At 31.6% G+C, this 13,523-nt stretch overlaps 1 protein-coding gene across 1 annotated transcript in view; it reads left to right on the forward strand.

Annotated features, from left to right (window-relative positions):
• The window catches only part of KLHL4 (kelch like family member 4), a 123,490-nt gene that overhangs the window by 57,607 nt on the left and 52,360 nt on the right, over positions 1 to 13,523 (forward strand). The window contains 3 exon segments of the mRNA XM_016129519.2: positions 1,009 to 1,205; positions 9,033 to 9,245; positions 12,218 to 12,404. Of these exon segments, the coding sequence (XP_015985005.2) occupies positions 1,009 to 1,205; positions 9,033 to 9,245; positions 12,218 to 12,404 (597 nt within the window).

Genomic DNA, 13,523 nt, shown 5'->3' on the forward strand with positions numbered 1-13,523 from the left:
CGGGATGAGAAATAGCACAAGGAAGTCTACTAATGTACTGGACACCTTTACAACATATGATTTAGAAGATAAATCAAATACAGAGTATTTCACAGTATGCATTACTCTTTTATTTATGGTGTTGCAACATATAAAATCCATATTAAGGTATTTTACAAGGCCAGATTATTATAAAGTAATAGTTTATAGTTTATAAAATCCATATAAAATATCATTCTTATAACTTATCTATAGCTTCACTAAAACAAAACAGTGAGAACATAACTTATCAAAATAGCATAACATTTTCAGTAATTCATCAATAATGTTTGTTCTAAAAATACATATATATCAATATAAAGAAAACAGTTTCATTGCTCTGATCTCATTTTTAAAAATTATTTATAGGTATTTTAAAACAGAATCTGTATCTTGTACCTATTAAAATAATCATATAAATAATTCTTTATCCGAGGACTCTAGGCAATATTTTTTTGAGGCAGTGTCAGGCATCAATTCCAGCCATGATATCTGTGAAAAGTCATCTTTATCAACTAATAATTACAGGTGCAAAAAAAAAATGGACATATGGTCATATAAGCTCAGTATTCGTATGCACCAAGATGTTTTTCCACATAAGTGACATCTGTATGGCCAATTGTATTACCCTATACAATATTGCATAATGTTCCTCGAGTTATAATGTGGACAGATTTTGATAGAAGATTTAGATGCAGTTCTAAGATGATAAATAACGTTAATCTTTTTCAATGGTGGTATTCACTGTTCATTTGCCATTATTGTTTTTTACAATCTAGTCTGGCTCCCTTCTTCCATCTTTAATATAGGTAAGTGTTTACACAGACTCCCTTGCCTATGTTGACTTCAAAAGGTGTTCTCTGAGTGGTTACCGTACAGTAGAAAAAATAAGCTTACTAATACGAGAAAATAAATGTTTTAACTAGCTAGCATATTCATGGCTTACTTTATGGAACATACAATAATTCTTTACTTTTTTGAACCATCTAGGTGTTCTGCAATTAAAAGAAGATACTATTGAAAATTTGCTGGCTGCAGCTTGTCTCCTGCAGCTGACTCAAGTCATTGAAGTCTGCTCCAATTTTCTCATAAAGCAGCTCCATCCTTCAAACTGCTTAGGGATTCGATCATTTGGAGATGTTCAGGGATGTACAGAGCTCCTGAGTGTGGCACATAAGTACACAATGGTAAAATCAATTGCTTTGAATTAATTTGCAGTAATATAGTAACGCAATATCTATCTTACTGATTTGTTTTACTGATATGTATGTGTATGTGTGTATTATACACACACACACATACACACACACACACACACACACATATATATATATGCATATGTATAAAATCTTTCCAAGTAAATATTATAATGTTGGGATAAAATCAAAATGTAATATAAACTCATATAATTTGCAAATGATTTACACATAACAGACATTAGATTAAAATATTTGTCTGATTGAGCTGTACTCAAGCAAGTTTCTCATTTTGAAACCAAAAGGTTTAGTTAAATCTCAACGCCTGGGGAAATGAAAATATAAAATCGTACAAGTACATGTTTCAAGTCAAATCCACACTATTAAGAAAATATAATCTTTCTGATGTTTTTTCACTGTTAGAACTTTAGTTTGTAAAATTGTGCAAATTATGATTTCTAATGAAATTTAAATATTGTTCAATAAGGAAAAGCTACTATGAATGGGTTAATATTAACTAGCATAACTTGAGAAATATCAAAATTAGTAAATCAGACAATTCTGTTAAATGGACTTTTTTTATGCCTTAATGAAAATATGTATTTTGGCTAAAAGTAATTTGCGGTTCACTCCTTTTAGCCTAACTACCTTAAAATGCCTCTCGATTCTATTAGCAATTATAATGAATTAAATGAACATGTTCGGATATTGTAATTCTTTGAAAGTTGCATGGACTAAAGCTATATTTATTCAGATAAGTGACAATGATGTGAAAGATAGATTGTCTGTAAGGAGGCAAGAAAAATAGACAGAAGATGTTAAATATACCCTACCATTAATGCTAAAATTCCCTCATGCAAAGAAGAAAATGAACTTTTTTTAACTTCTGAAGCAGAGAACTATGCAAGAGATGGGTCTTTTTGTGAAGTGCAACTAAAAGATAAATATTTCAAGCTAAGAAAATTATTATAGTTATTTAAGATTCAAAGCTAAAAGGCAAGTACATAAAAGTGAACAATTGAGAATCACACCTAAAAATAAAATTAAATTAACATTACAATTTTAGGATTGAGATGCATATAAATAAAGAGTATTTTTCTGGAGCTTTACACAGACCTTAAAATTTTTAAATTTATAATATTTGAATTCTCTAAAATTTCTTGTAAAATTTTTTATTTCTTCTTTCCATCTCTGGTCATTTTTCAAAATTTGAAGTTTCAAACATACTCCTGAAACAATACCATTACTTGGAGAATCATATTTTAATGAATCGGTATTTTAATATACATTATTTAAGTATGCTATTTATATTCCTGTATCCTAAATACAGATGATATATAATCTATACAAACAGCAGTCATATAGTTCAAAGGTTAATCCAACCATAAAAGCCAAACATGAAAACTTCCTGTTAAATTACTTAAATTCTTGAACTAAGTATTAAGGGTTTCCTGTCTGTTATCTTACTTTTGCAGACAAAACACATCTGATAAACAGCTTGAATTATTTTTGTTGCTCAAAATCAACCTCTTTTCCCTTTCCTATTATATGAATTAAACTGAGTTTTAAAGCAGGATGTGTATAAAATTGCAATACTGCTTTCCCCCTATAATGCAATATGTTAATCCTCCTACTTTAGTTATTTTATCTATTATGAATGAAATAAAATAGGTAAAGTTCTTGTTATAATAATGCTTTGTAATGCCATACTGATAGTATAAAAATGTAAATAATTTTAATGTCTAAGAATAATATTAAATTCTAAGGATTCAATTACAGTTGTTTGAATCATAAACTGGGTAAAACAGATTGTCCTCAGTAATATGAGTGAGCCTCATCCAGAAACACCAACACAGAGACATCTGGAATAACGTTTGGCCAAAAGTCTAGACATTCTATGGCTCAGTCAAGTTGACACATAAATTTAACCACCACAATCATATAAGTAATAGTTTGCATCGATGAAACATTCAGCAAGTATGCTATATTCATTTAATAAGTTTTACAACGGTGTAAGTGTAGATTAAAAAAATGAATACCAAACCAAATAACACGCTTGAGAAAGTGCATAGAAAAAAGTGTTTACTTTGAAATTAGAAACAAAATAGTTATAAAATATACAATATAAATTTAATCTTTAAGCTTAACTAAATACTCCTCTACAGTGCTGGATATTGAAATGCCATATTTAGATACTTTAAAGCAATACATTAATTTTCTTATTTACACAAGCGTACTATATTGCCAAGCAATTTTCAATAGTTTCATCAGACCTAACAAAGTATATTACAAAACAAATTTCTGACTATATCTAAATATGACCATCATATAAATCATTTTAATCATTTCTTAACTTTCTCAAATTTATAATCCAATTTGATTGTATATGACTCACATTAGCCATTGAGTAGGTTTTACACACTGGCCTGTGCTCTTTCTCTTACTATCTCTCTCTTTTTTTTCTCTCTCTCTCTCATGTAGTCCTTTTTCCTTTTCTTCCATTAGAGTGTGTATAGAAAGTAGATTAATGAAACACTGAGTCTTCCATCATATTGCTACAGTTCAGAATTTACATATACTACCAGTAATAGATAACTGTAAATTTTAGAGTGTTTTATTTCTTTCTTAACACTTTCATAAAAATTGTTACTTATGAAAGGCAGTCGCAGTATTGAATAAAATAAAATAATACTGCAGGTTTAGGTTTTAGTCCATACAGGCATATTTCCTTTTACTGCACTTTAATGCACTCTGTAGATAATGCATTTTTACAATTGATGGTTTATGGCAATGTTGTGTCAAATAATTCTGTCAGTTATATTTTCACAATAGTATTTGCTCATTTTATGTCACTGTTTCACATTTTGATAATTCTCTCAATATATCAAACTTTTTCATTATTATATTTATTGTGGTGATCTATGATCAGTGATATTCAATGTTACTATTGTAATCATTTTGAGGTGCTATGAATTGTACCTATTTAAGGTGGTAAACTTAATTGATAAATGTGTGGGTTCTGATTACCCAACTGACAAGCCATTTTACTGTCTCTTTCCATCTCCTCTGGCCTACCTATTCCCTGCAATACAACAATAATGACATAAAACTTATTTACATTTTATTAGGCCAATTAATAACCCTACAATGACCTCTAAGTGTTTAAGTGAAAGGAAAAGTTGCATGTCTCTCAATTTAAATCAAAAGCTAGAAATAATTAAGCTTAGTGAGGAAAACATGTCTAAAGCTAAGACATGTCAAAAGCTAAGACAGGTCAAAAGCTAAGATAGGCTGAAAGCTAGGCCTCTTATGCCAAACAATTAGCCAACTTGTGAATGAAAATGAAAGTTGTTGAAGGAAATTAAAAACAATACTCCAGTGAACACATGAATAGTAAGAAAATGAAACAGCTTTATTGCTGATATGTTCAAAGTTTTAGTGGTCTAGATCAAAGATCAAACTAGCTACAACGTTCCTTTAAGCCAAAGCCTAAATCCAGAGAAGGCCATAACTCTCTTCATATCTATGAAGTCTGAGAGAGGTGAGGAAACCACAGGGAAAAAGTTTGAAGCCAGCAGAGGTTGGTTCATGAGGTTTAAAAAGTCATCTCCATAACATAAAAATGAAAGATGAAGCAGCGAATGCTAATGTAGAAGCTGAAGAAAGTTATCTAGAAGATCTAGCTAAGATAATTAATAAAAGTGAGTACACTAAACAACAGATTTTCGATGTTGATGAAATAGCCTTATTTTGGAAGAAGATGACATCTAGGACTTTCAGAGCTAGATAGGAGAAGTCAATGCCTGGCCTCAAAGTTTCAAAGGACAGGCTGACTCTCTTGTGAGCAGTTAATGCAGTAGGTGAATTTCAGTTGAAGCCAATGCTCAGTTACCATTCTTAAAATTCCAAGGCCCTTAAGAATTATGCTAAATCTACTCTACCTACTCTAACAACAAAGTATGTATGAGAGCACATTTGTTTACAACATGGTTTACAGAATATTTTAAGCATACTGTTGAGACCTACTGCTCAGAAAAAGAAAAAAAAAAGATCCTTTTCATGATTAATATCTATATTTTTTATGCCTGCTAACATGCAATCCATTCTGCCATTCTGTAGCCCATGAATCAAGGAGTAATTCTCACTTCTTAGTCTTATTTAAAAAAATATTTTGTAAGGCTATAGCTGCCCTAGATAATGTTTCCTCTGATGAATCTGGGAAAAATAAATTGAAAACCTACTGGAAAGAATTCATCATTCTAGATGCCATTAAGAACATTTGTGATTAGAAGGTTCTAAATATTAAATTAACAGGAATTTGGAAGAAGTTGATTCCAGCTGTCATGGATGACCTTGAGGGGTTCAAGTCTTCAGTAGAGGAAGTGCCTGTGGATGTGGTAGAAATAGAAAGAGAACTAGAATTAGAAGTGGAGCCTGATGATGTGACTTAATTGTTGCAATCTCGTGATAAGACTTTAATGGATGAGAAGTTGATTCTTATGGATGAGCAAATAAAGTGTATTCTTGATATGAAATCTACTCCGGGTGAAGATGTTGTGAAGATTGTTAAAATGACAACAAAAGATTTAGAATATTACTTAAACTTAGTTGATAAATCGGTGACATGGTTTGAGAGGATTGACTCCAAATTTTAAGGAACTTCAACTGTAGGTAAAATTATATCAACAGCATTGTTTGATACAGATAAATCATTTGTGATAAAAAGTCATTTGATGCATTGAACTCCATTTTTTTTAAATTAAATTTATTGAGGGTGACACTGATAACGATACTATGTAGGTTTCAAGTGTACAATTCGATAACACATCACGTGTATATTGCATCGTGTGTTCACCGCCAGTCAAATCTCCTTCCATAGCCATATATTTTACCCCCTTTACCCTTATCTACCTCCCTCCCTTCCCTCTGATAACCACTAAACTATTGTCTGTGTCTATGAGTTTTTGTTTGTTGTTCTTGTTTATTTGTTGCTTTCAGTTTTATATCCCACTTATAAGTAACATATGGTAGTGAACTTTTTCTGTCTGACTTATTTTGCTTAGCATAATAATCTCAAGATCCATCCATATTGTCACAAATGCAGTATTCCACTTTTCTTATGGCTTAGTAATATTGCATTGTATATGTGTACTGCATCTTCTTTATATTATCATCAAAGGACACTTTGGTTGTTTCCATGTCTTGGCCACTGTGAATAATGCTGCTATGAACATTGAGGTGCATATATCTTCATAGATAAATATTTTCAATTTTGGGGGGGTAGATTCCCAGGAGAAAGATTGTTGGGTCATATGGTAATTTTATTCTTAATTGTTCAAGAAAGCTTTATATTGTCTTCCACAGGGACTGTATCAATTTATATTCGCACAATGTAAAATTTTTTCCCACAATGTTTCCAACAATTTGTCTTGATAACTTTTAGGGATCATTTCTATAGTTCATTGTTGTCTTGTTTTAAGAAATTTTCACAGCCACCCCGGCTTCATCAACTACCACCCTGATCACTCAGTAGCCATCAACATAAAGGCAAGACCTTCAACAAACAAAAAGGTTATGTGTCACTGAAGGCGCAGATGATGATTATCATCTTTTATCAATATAGCGTTGTTAATTAAAGTACGTACATTCCTCTTGTAGACATAATGTTATTAAATACTAGTAGACTACAGTATGGTTTAACATAAATTCTGTATGCACTGGGAAATACAAAAAATGAAAATGTGTGACTCACTTTATTGTAGTGGTCTAGAATTGAGCCAATAATATCTTTGAAGTATGCCTACATTTTGCCATTTACTGCAAGGAGATTAAACAATTCACATAGCCTGTTTTCTGATCAGAATAATTCCACTTCCTGCAAGGCCAAATTTGTGAAAGAAATCCTTAAAGTATGAAGTACTGTACACATGTACTGTGTTATTAGTGTAGTACTAGCTCCATTATTTTACTATAGGTTAGGGGCTTTTCAACTAGGGTCATCTGCTGCAGTATGAACCACAGATATATCTCACTCACTCACACCTTAGTCATAAGAAGGCACTTTGTCTAAATAGGCATGTTAAATGGGAATTTATGGTATCAGGGTTTCCTCATGGGTCTATAAAAATCAGTGTATGAATTATTATTGTATGAATAACTTTGATATAAGGGCAACTCAGTTCAACAATATCTAAACTCAGAGAAGAGCTGAGAGAATTATATGACTTTTCCAGATTGCCCAGTTACTCAGAAACTTTCTTAAGCTACTTCCAGAATATCTATTTATTGTGCAACATAAATTACCAGCTATACATATTTTTCTACATTTCAGAAGTTTATTTTTTCATTATATTAAAAACTTGAGGTCTTTACTATAAAAAAATGTTGTAAATAATCCTTGTGTTATCAAAAATATATATAACATTATGAATCAGAAAAATATATACTTGTGTTTTGATGAACAAAGTTGAAGCTTGGCTACCTGAAATTTGATACTTGACAAAATACAAGAGAACACAATGACAGAAGGAAAATTTAGACATAATATGTAAAAATATGGAAACAGTATAGAGGTTTCTCAAAAAATTAAGAATAGGATTGCCATATGACCCAGAAATTCTTCTGGGTAGCTACCCCAAAATTTTAAAAACTCTTATTCATAAAGATATATGCACTTCATTGAAAGATTATTCATGGTGGCCAAAACATAGGAACAACCAAAGTGTCCTTCAATAAATGATTGGCTAAAGAAGATGTGGTACATACATAAAATGCAATATTGCTCAGCTGTAAAAAAAAGATGAAATATTGCCATTTGTGACAACATGGATGGATCTTGACATTATCATGCTAAGCAAAATAAGTCAGACAGGAAAAGTTGAGAACCATGTAATTTCACTCACATGTGGGATATAAATCTGTAAGTAGCAAAAAACAAACAAAAAACAAACAAAACAAAATGAAAGAAAAATCTCATAGATAATAGTTTAGTGGTTGTCAGAGGGAAAGAAGGAAGGAGAGTAGATAAGGGTAAACGAGGTCAAATATATGGTGACAAAAGAAGTTTTGACTTTGGGTGGTGAACACACAATGCAATATACAGATGATATATTGAATTGTATACTTGAAAACAATATAATTTTATTAACCAATATCACCTCCAATAAATTTAATAAAAATAAAAAAAGAAATATAACCCCATCCTCCCTCCAAAAATTTGTGAGAAACCCTTTAAAAATATTCTGAATCTGTAGATTATCATTTATTATAAAAGATGTCATTGCCTTGGTTAACAGAAGACCATGGTTCTCCATGAGAGAAAAAACTTTTTCATCAATCATTTTTTTTCTCATCTCAAAGAAATTCAGTATGTTGTTCTCTAAATATACAGGCAGAGCTACCTCTCCAAGGCCTTCAAGAAAACCTCCACCTTGAAAATTTTCAGCCTTTCTCCTAAGGTTTTCAGCTGAAGACCAACTCGACATCAGTCAGTTCTGGAGTCAAGCTGTTGTCACCTACAACAGCTGAAAGAGAAAATCATCGGTGTCCAATTGGACACTATCTATATGAACTGTGAAGCAGTTAAGGCCTGTCTTTGTGTTTTTAAATAATCCCCAGTATAATCATTTGACTCTTTAGCTTCAGAATGTTCTTTCATTCCCCTTGTCATGGGCAGCAATAGCACCTATTTATTATAAATGCATATATTTATCTCTCTGGTCTTTTCTGAAGTTTAACAAAGTGAAATGCTTTGATATGCTTATTTTGTTAAGAAGTTTATAAAGTACAATTTTTTAGTAGGAAACCTTTCTTTTCTAGGAACACTTCATTGAGGTAATAAAGAGCCAAGAATTCCTCCTGCTTCCAGCTAATGAAATTTCAAAACTTCTGTGCAGTGATGACATTAATGTGCCTGATGAGGAGACTATTTTTCATGCTCTAATGCAGTGGGTGGGACATGATGTGCAAGCTAGGCAACAAGACCTAGCAATGCTACTTTCTTACATCAGACTGCCATTACTTCCACCACAGGTATGGAAATTCACCCAGGTAATGTAAATTATAGTTCAAAGTACCATTAAGCATGAATCAATTTCTTGTTTGTCTTATTTTATTTTATTCAGAGTATTTCTGGTAATTGAAGTGTACAAGATATGTTTTGCAAATACCATATCCACCCTTCAATTAGCAGTATAAATAATAAAGAGAGAGGAAACAAGGATTAAAAAAAACCTGCAGATAATTCCTAAACTTCAGCATACTCATTAGTTTTAATTTTCTCTCACCAAACAGCACTTGTAACAAGCAGGAAAAATGACTGAGCTAACTCTTTTTTCCCCCTGCCTACCTCGTAGGACAAATGACAATAATTAGTACAAAAGCATCCAAGAGGGGACTCTAGAAAGGTGTTAGATCTGGATCATACCAACTAATATGGGTAATCAACTGCTATGATTCAAAGCATATTATAGTAGTTTCGGATGCACTAAAGCATCATTACAATGACATCCCCATCATGTATGCTGAAGAATTATAGTAAAAATGATTCTAAAACCAAACACCCTTGGATAAGATACAGGACTGACCCGCCTAATACTGAATTCTAGCATGTGAAGTTTAGTGATGTTGGAGTCCAGTTTTTCTTCATAATTCTACCGTTGCTGATAACCACAATTATTTCTTTATAGTAAATTGACCAATAGTAGATATAATTTGTATATTACATATACATGAATATATTACACAGATGCACACTTCATATATTATAAGCTGTGGCTGAAGTCCTCAAACATCATCCACTTTGGGAGGAGGGAACTTATTTGGATTTAGTGGATCAGTAGAACCATAAATATTAAAATTAATTTATTTCAACAAAATTATTAATTAAATATTAATATTTAAAAATAGGTAAATTTGCTGATAGTTTCTCTACTTTTCACTTTTAATTGTTCATTAAATCCCATGGAACTACTTATTTACTCTTAAGAATCTGTCCATATACAATGAAAGAATATTGACTAATCTCCTGGGTGCAACAAATTTATCCAAAGGTCAAGGCAATAGTAATATCAAGAGGGAAACATTAAAATACGTATGTCATTTTAGACCCAAATTTAGAGTCTATAGAGATTTTGTTTCTATGAATGTGTATATTATTGTGTGTGTTAGTCTCATGAGAGGGTGTATATCATTTATCAGATTCCTTAAGGCAGTGCTGCTCAAAATGTCCTTGGACCAGCAACACAACATTTCCTGGGAGCTTGTTCAAAGCTCAATTTCTTAGTCACGTACCGCAGACCTACTGAAACAATTTCTTGGAGTGAGGCCAAAGAATGTGTGTTTTAACAAGTTTTCCAGATGATTTTTAGATATGCAAAATTTCAAAATGCACTAATATAAAGAATCAGTGGCCCTTAACTTTATACTGTTTTAAGTCTACATGACATTCTTTCAACAAAATGCTTAGTTTGGACTTCTCTTACATTATTGGAATGAGGGGAAATTTCCAGCCCAAACACACAATTAGTGGTGCCTTGACCTCCCACCCCTGGATATGCCTTACGCCTCAAATGCAGACTGTACACTTTTCCTGATGATGGTAGTGGTGGCTAGTGGCAACACAGAATATGCATTTTCCAAAACAAAAAGAAATCTAACTATGGGAGGTGAACACACAGTATGTGGGTGTACATATATACATGTATACATATATATACATATATGTGTGTATGCATCATATATATTTATACACCATAGATACATATATATATGCATGCATGTATGTGTACACACACACACACACCTTATTGTTAAAGTGTACAGCTGAAACTTATTGCATTTTATTAACCAATGTCACCATAAATAATTAAGTAAATAAAGTCATGAGAAGGAAAAAAGAATTCGAAGAATTCAAAAGTGACCTTAAACAATGTTCTAGAAATTAAATGTATGAAAAGAATGGTGATAAATCTCTGAAGAATACTTTTGAAAGAAAAAATAATTACATAGCCCAGTTTCAAACCTATTTTCAGCAGTGTGTGCATTAAGAAAATTCCAAGGGTCTCACTAGCCAAGTCAAAACAGTGATCCATTAAAGATAACAAGTGAAGTGAGAACGGAGCTGGCATTAACCAGTCCAGAACAGGAACATTTAAACAAGTTTTATAGAGTGAGATTAGCAGCTCTGTTTCCACAACCTACTTGTTATTCCTTCCTATGATACTGTGGACCCAAAACTCAAAGGAATTAATCTAAATGACCTTTGAAAAAATTCTGAAAGAAACTCAGTTTCTCAACACATTTGAGGAAAAATAATTTACCTAGCTTTTACCCTATTCAATTAGTGTCTTATTGTCTTCCAGGCAGTGCTGGTTAGGAAAATTAATTATCTACTATGGCCGATGGATTGGTTAGTTACTAACACATGTACTTTAGTGATGTAGACATGTACACGTACAGATTTTTTTAAAAAATACATATTTCCAGATTACTTTACAGAAGTGATTTGATAATGAAAATACAGCCTTTTATTGGTGATTTTATTTTATTTTAAATGGGTATATTTGTACTGCCTCCCATAAGACCACCAAAAACATGGCTGTTTCTCTAGCTACTTGCCATATACTGGGAGATACTTGCTTTATGCATACAAAGACATTCTTTTTGCTTTATGTATACAATGCCATTCTTTTTGAGTGTTTTAAATAAGACATTTTATGGGTGCTCTTTCTCTTTCGCTTTCTCTTTTTGAATATATACGTGTATATATTCAAAAGATGCATATGTCAAGTAAATCTGCATAGATCATTAGCTAATATCATGAGATATTCATCATTTTAAAACATAAGTGAACATAAACATGCTACTAAATAAGTTAAAATATTAAATAACAACAGTTGTACATTTGAATTAGCTCGAGTTTTCTCCAAAGTTATATAAATAAAAATATATTCTTTCTAATGATGAGTTTTCCACTTCATATACTGTACATCATTACTTTTCAGTTACTGGCAGATCTTGAAAATAGCTCCATGTTTACTGGTGATCTTGAGTGTCAGAAACTCCTTATAGAAGCTATGAAGTATCATCTCTTACCTGAAAGAAGACCCATGATGCAAAGCCCTCGAACGAAGCCTAGAAAATCAACTGTAGGGGCACTTTTTGCTGTGGGAGGCATGGATGCTCTGAAAGGTAACAGGAAAAATCAATTACTTTAGAAAGTGTTATTCAAAAAAGAAGATAAACTTTTAACCCCAAATTATGAGGGTGGTATTCAAGCCATATTAAATGTGTGGATCAGGGAGGAGGTAGAAAAGAGTAAAGGGGGCCAAAAATATGGCGACGAAAGGAGAATTGTCTTTGGGTGGTGAACACATAATACGATATACAGATGATATATTATTGAATTGTGTACTTGAACCCTATACAATTTTATTGACCAGTGTCACCCAATAAATTTAAAAAACAATAAATAAAAAGCAAAGCTAATTTTCATAAATAGAATATTTATTTAAATTTATAACTTCCTTTTTTATATACTTTATGGGATACAATCCTTTAATGAGTATTGCCTAAACATTTAACAGGTACTTTTATGGCAGAAATTATAAAATTTGAGTATTCACTTTGCAATATAAGATCATTTTAGGGAAAACTTATTTATTATAAATAGAAGGAACAAAGTCTTCTAAATTTGTTTTTTGACAGAAATAGAAGATCAGCCTCTCTTTCTTTCAATCTTTTATTAGATGTTCAAAGACCAATTAAAAAAGAATCAAAGTGTTGATAACAAGATTAGCAAATCAAACTAGGAATAAAGTAATGATAAGAAATTTATCAAACTGAATAGAGAACAGTTTTTGAAGCCAACATTCTCTATCCTTAACCTTTCTTAAAACCCATTTTTATATAGCTCTACCTTTTTATACTTGATCTCTTAGTCTTTAGCCCGATGTTGCCAAAACAATGAAGCAAAGACTTTGTAATTAAGAGTTGGATGTGTAGAAAATAAAACAAGTCCACTTAAAATCTGCCAGATCATACATGTAAATGTCACTTGATACCTATAGGAAATGATAAAAAAGACAAATTTCTGTGCTACTAAAACAAATTCTTATGTTTTATATTTGATATGAACAATTGGAAATTGGAAGACTATATAGGAGATATGCCAATTAATCATGAAACTATAATAGGAGAGCTTGGAAATGCAATTATTTTCAAAGTAGTAGAGTAACTTCACAGAACTAGTGTTCTTCAGAAAATTATAAATGCAATAGGATCTTATAATTAATTTTAAGTCTGGCAATG

Source organism: Rousettus aegyptiacus, unplaced genomic scaffold (assembly GCF_014176215.1).
Source record: "Rousettus aegyptiacus isolate mRouAeg1 unplaced genomic scaffold, mRouAeg1.p scaffold_m13_p_9, whole genome shotgun sequence".
Classification (NCBI taxonomy): Eukaryota; Metazoa; Chordata; class Mammalia; order Chiroptera; family Pteropodidae; genus Rousettus; species Rousettus aegyptiacus.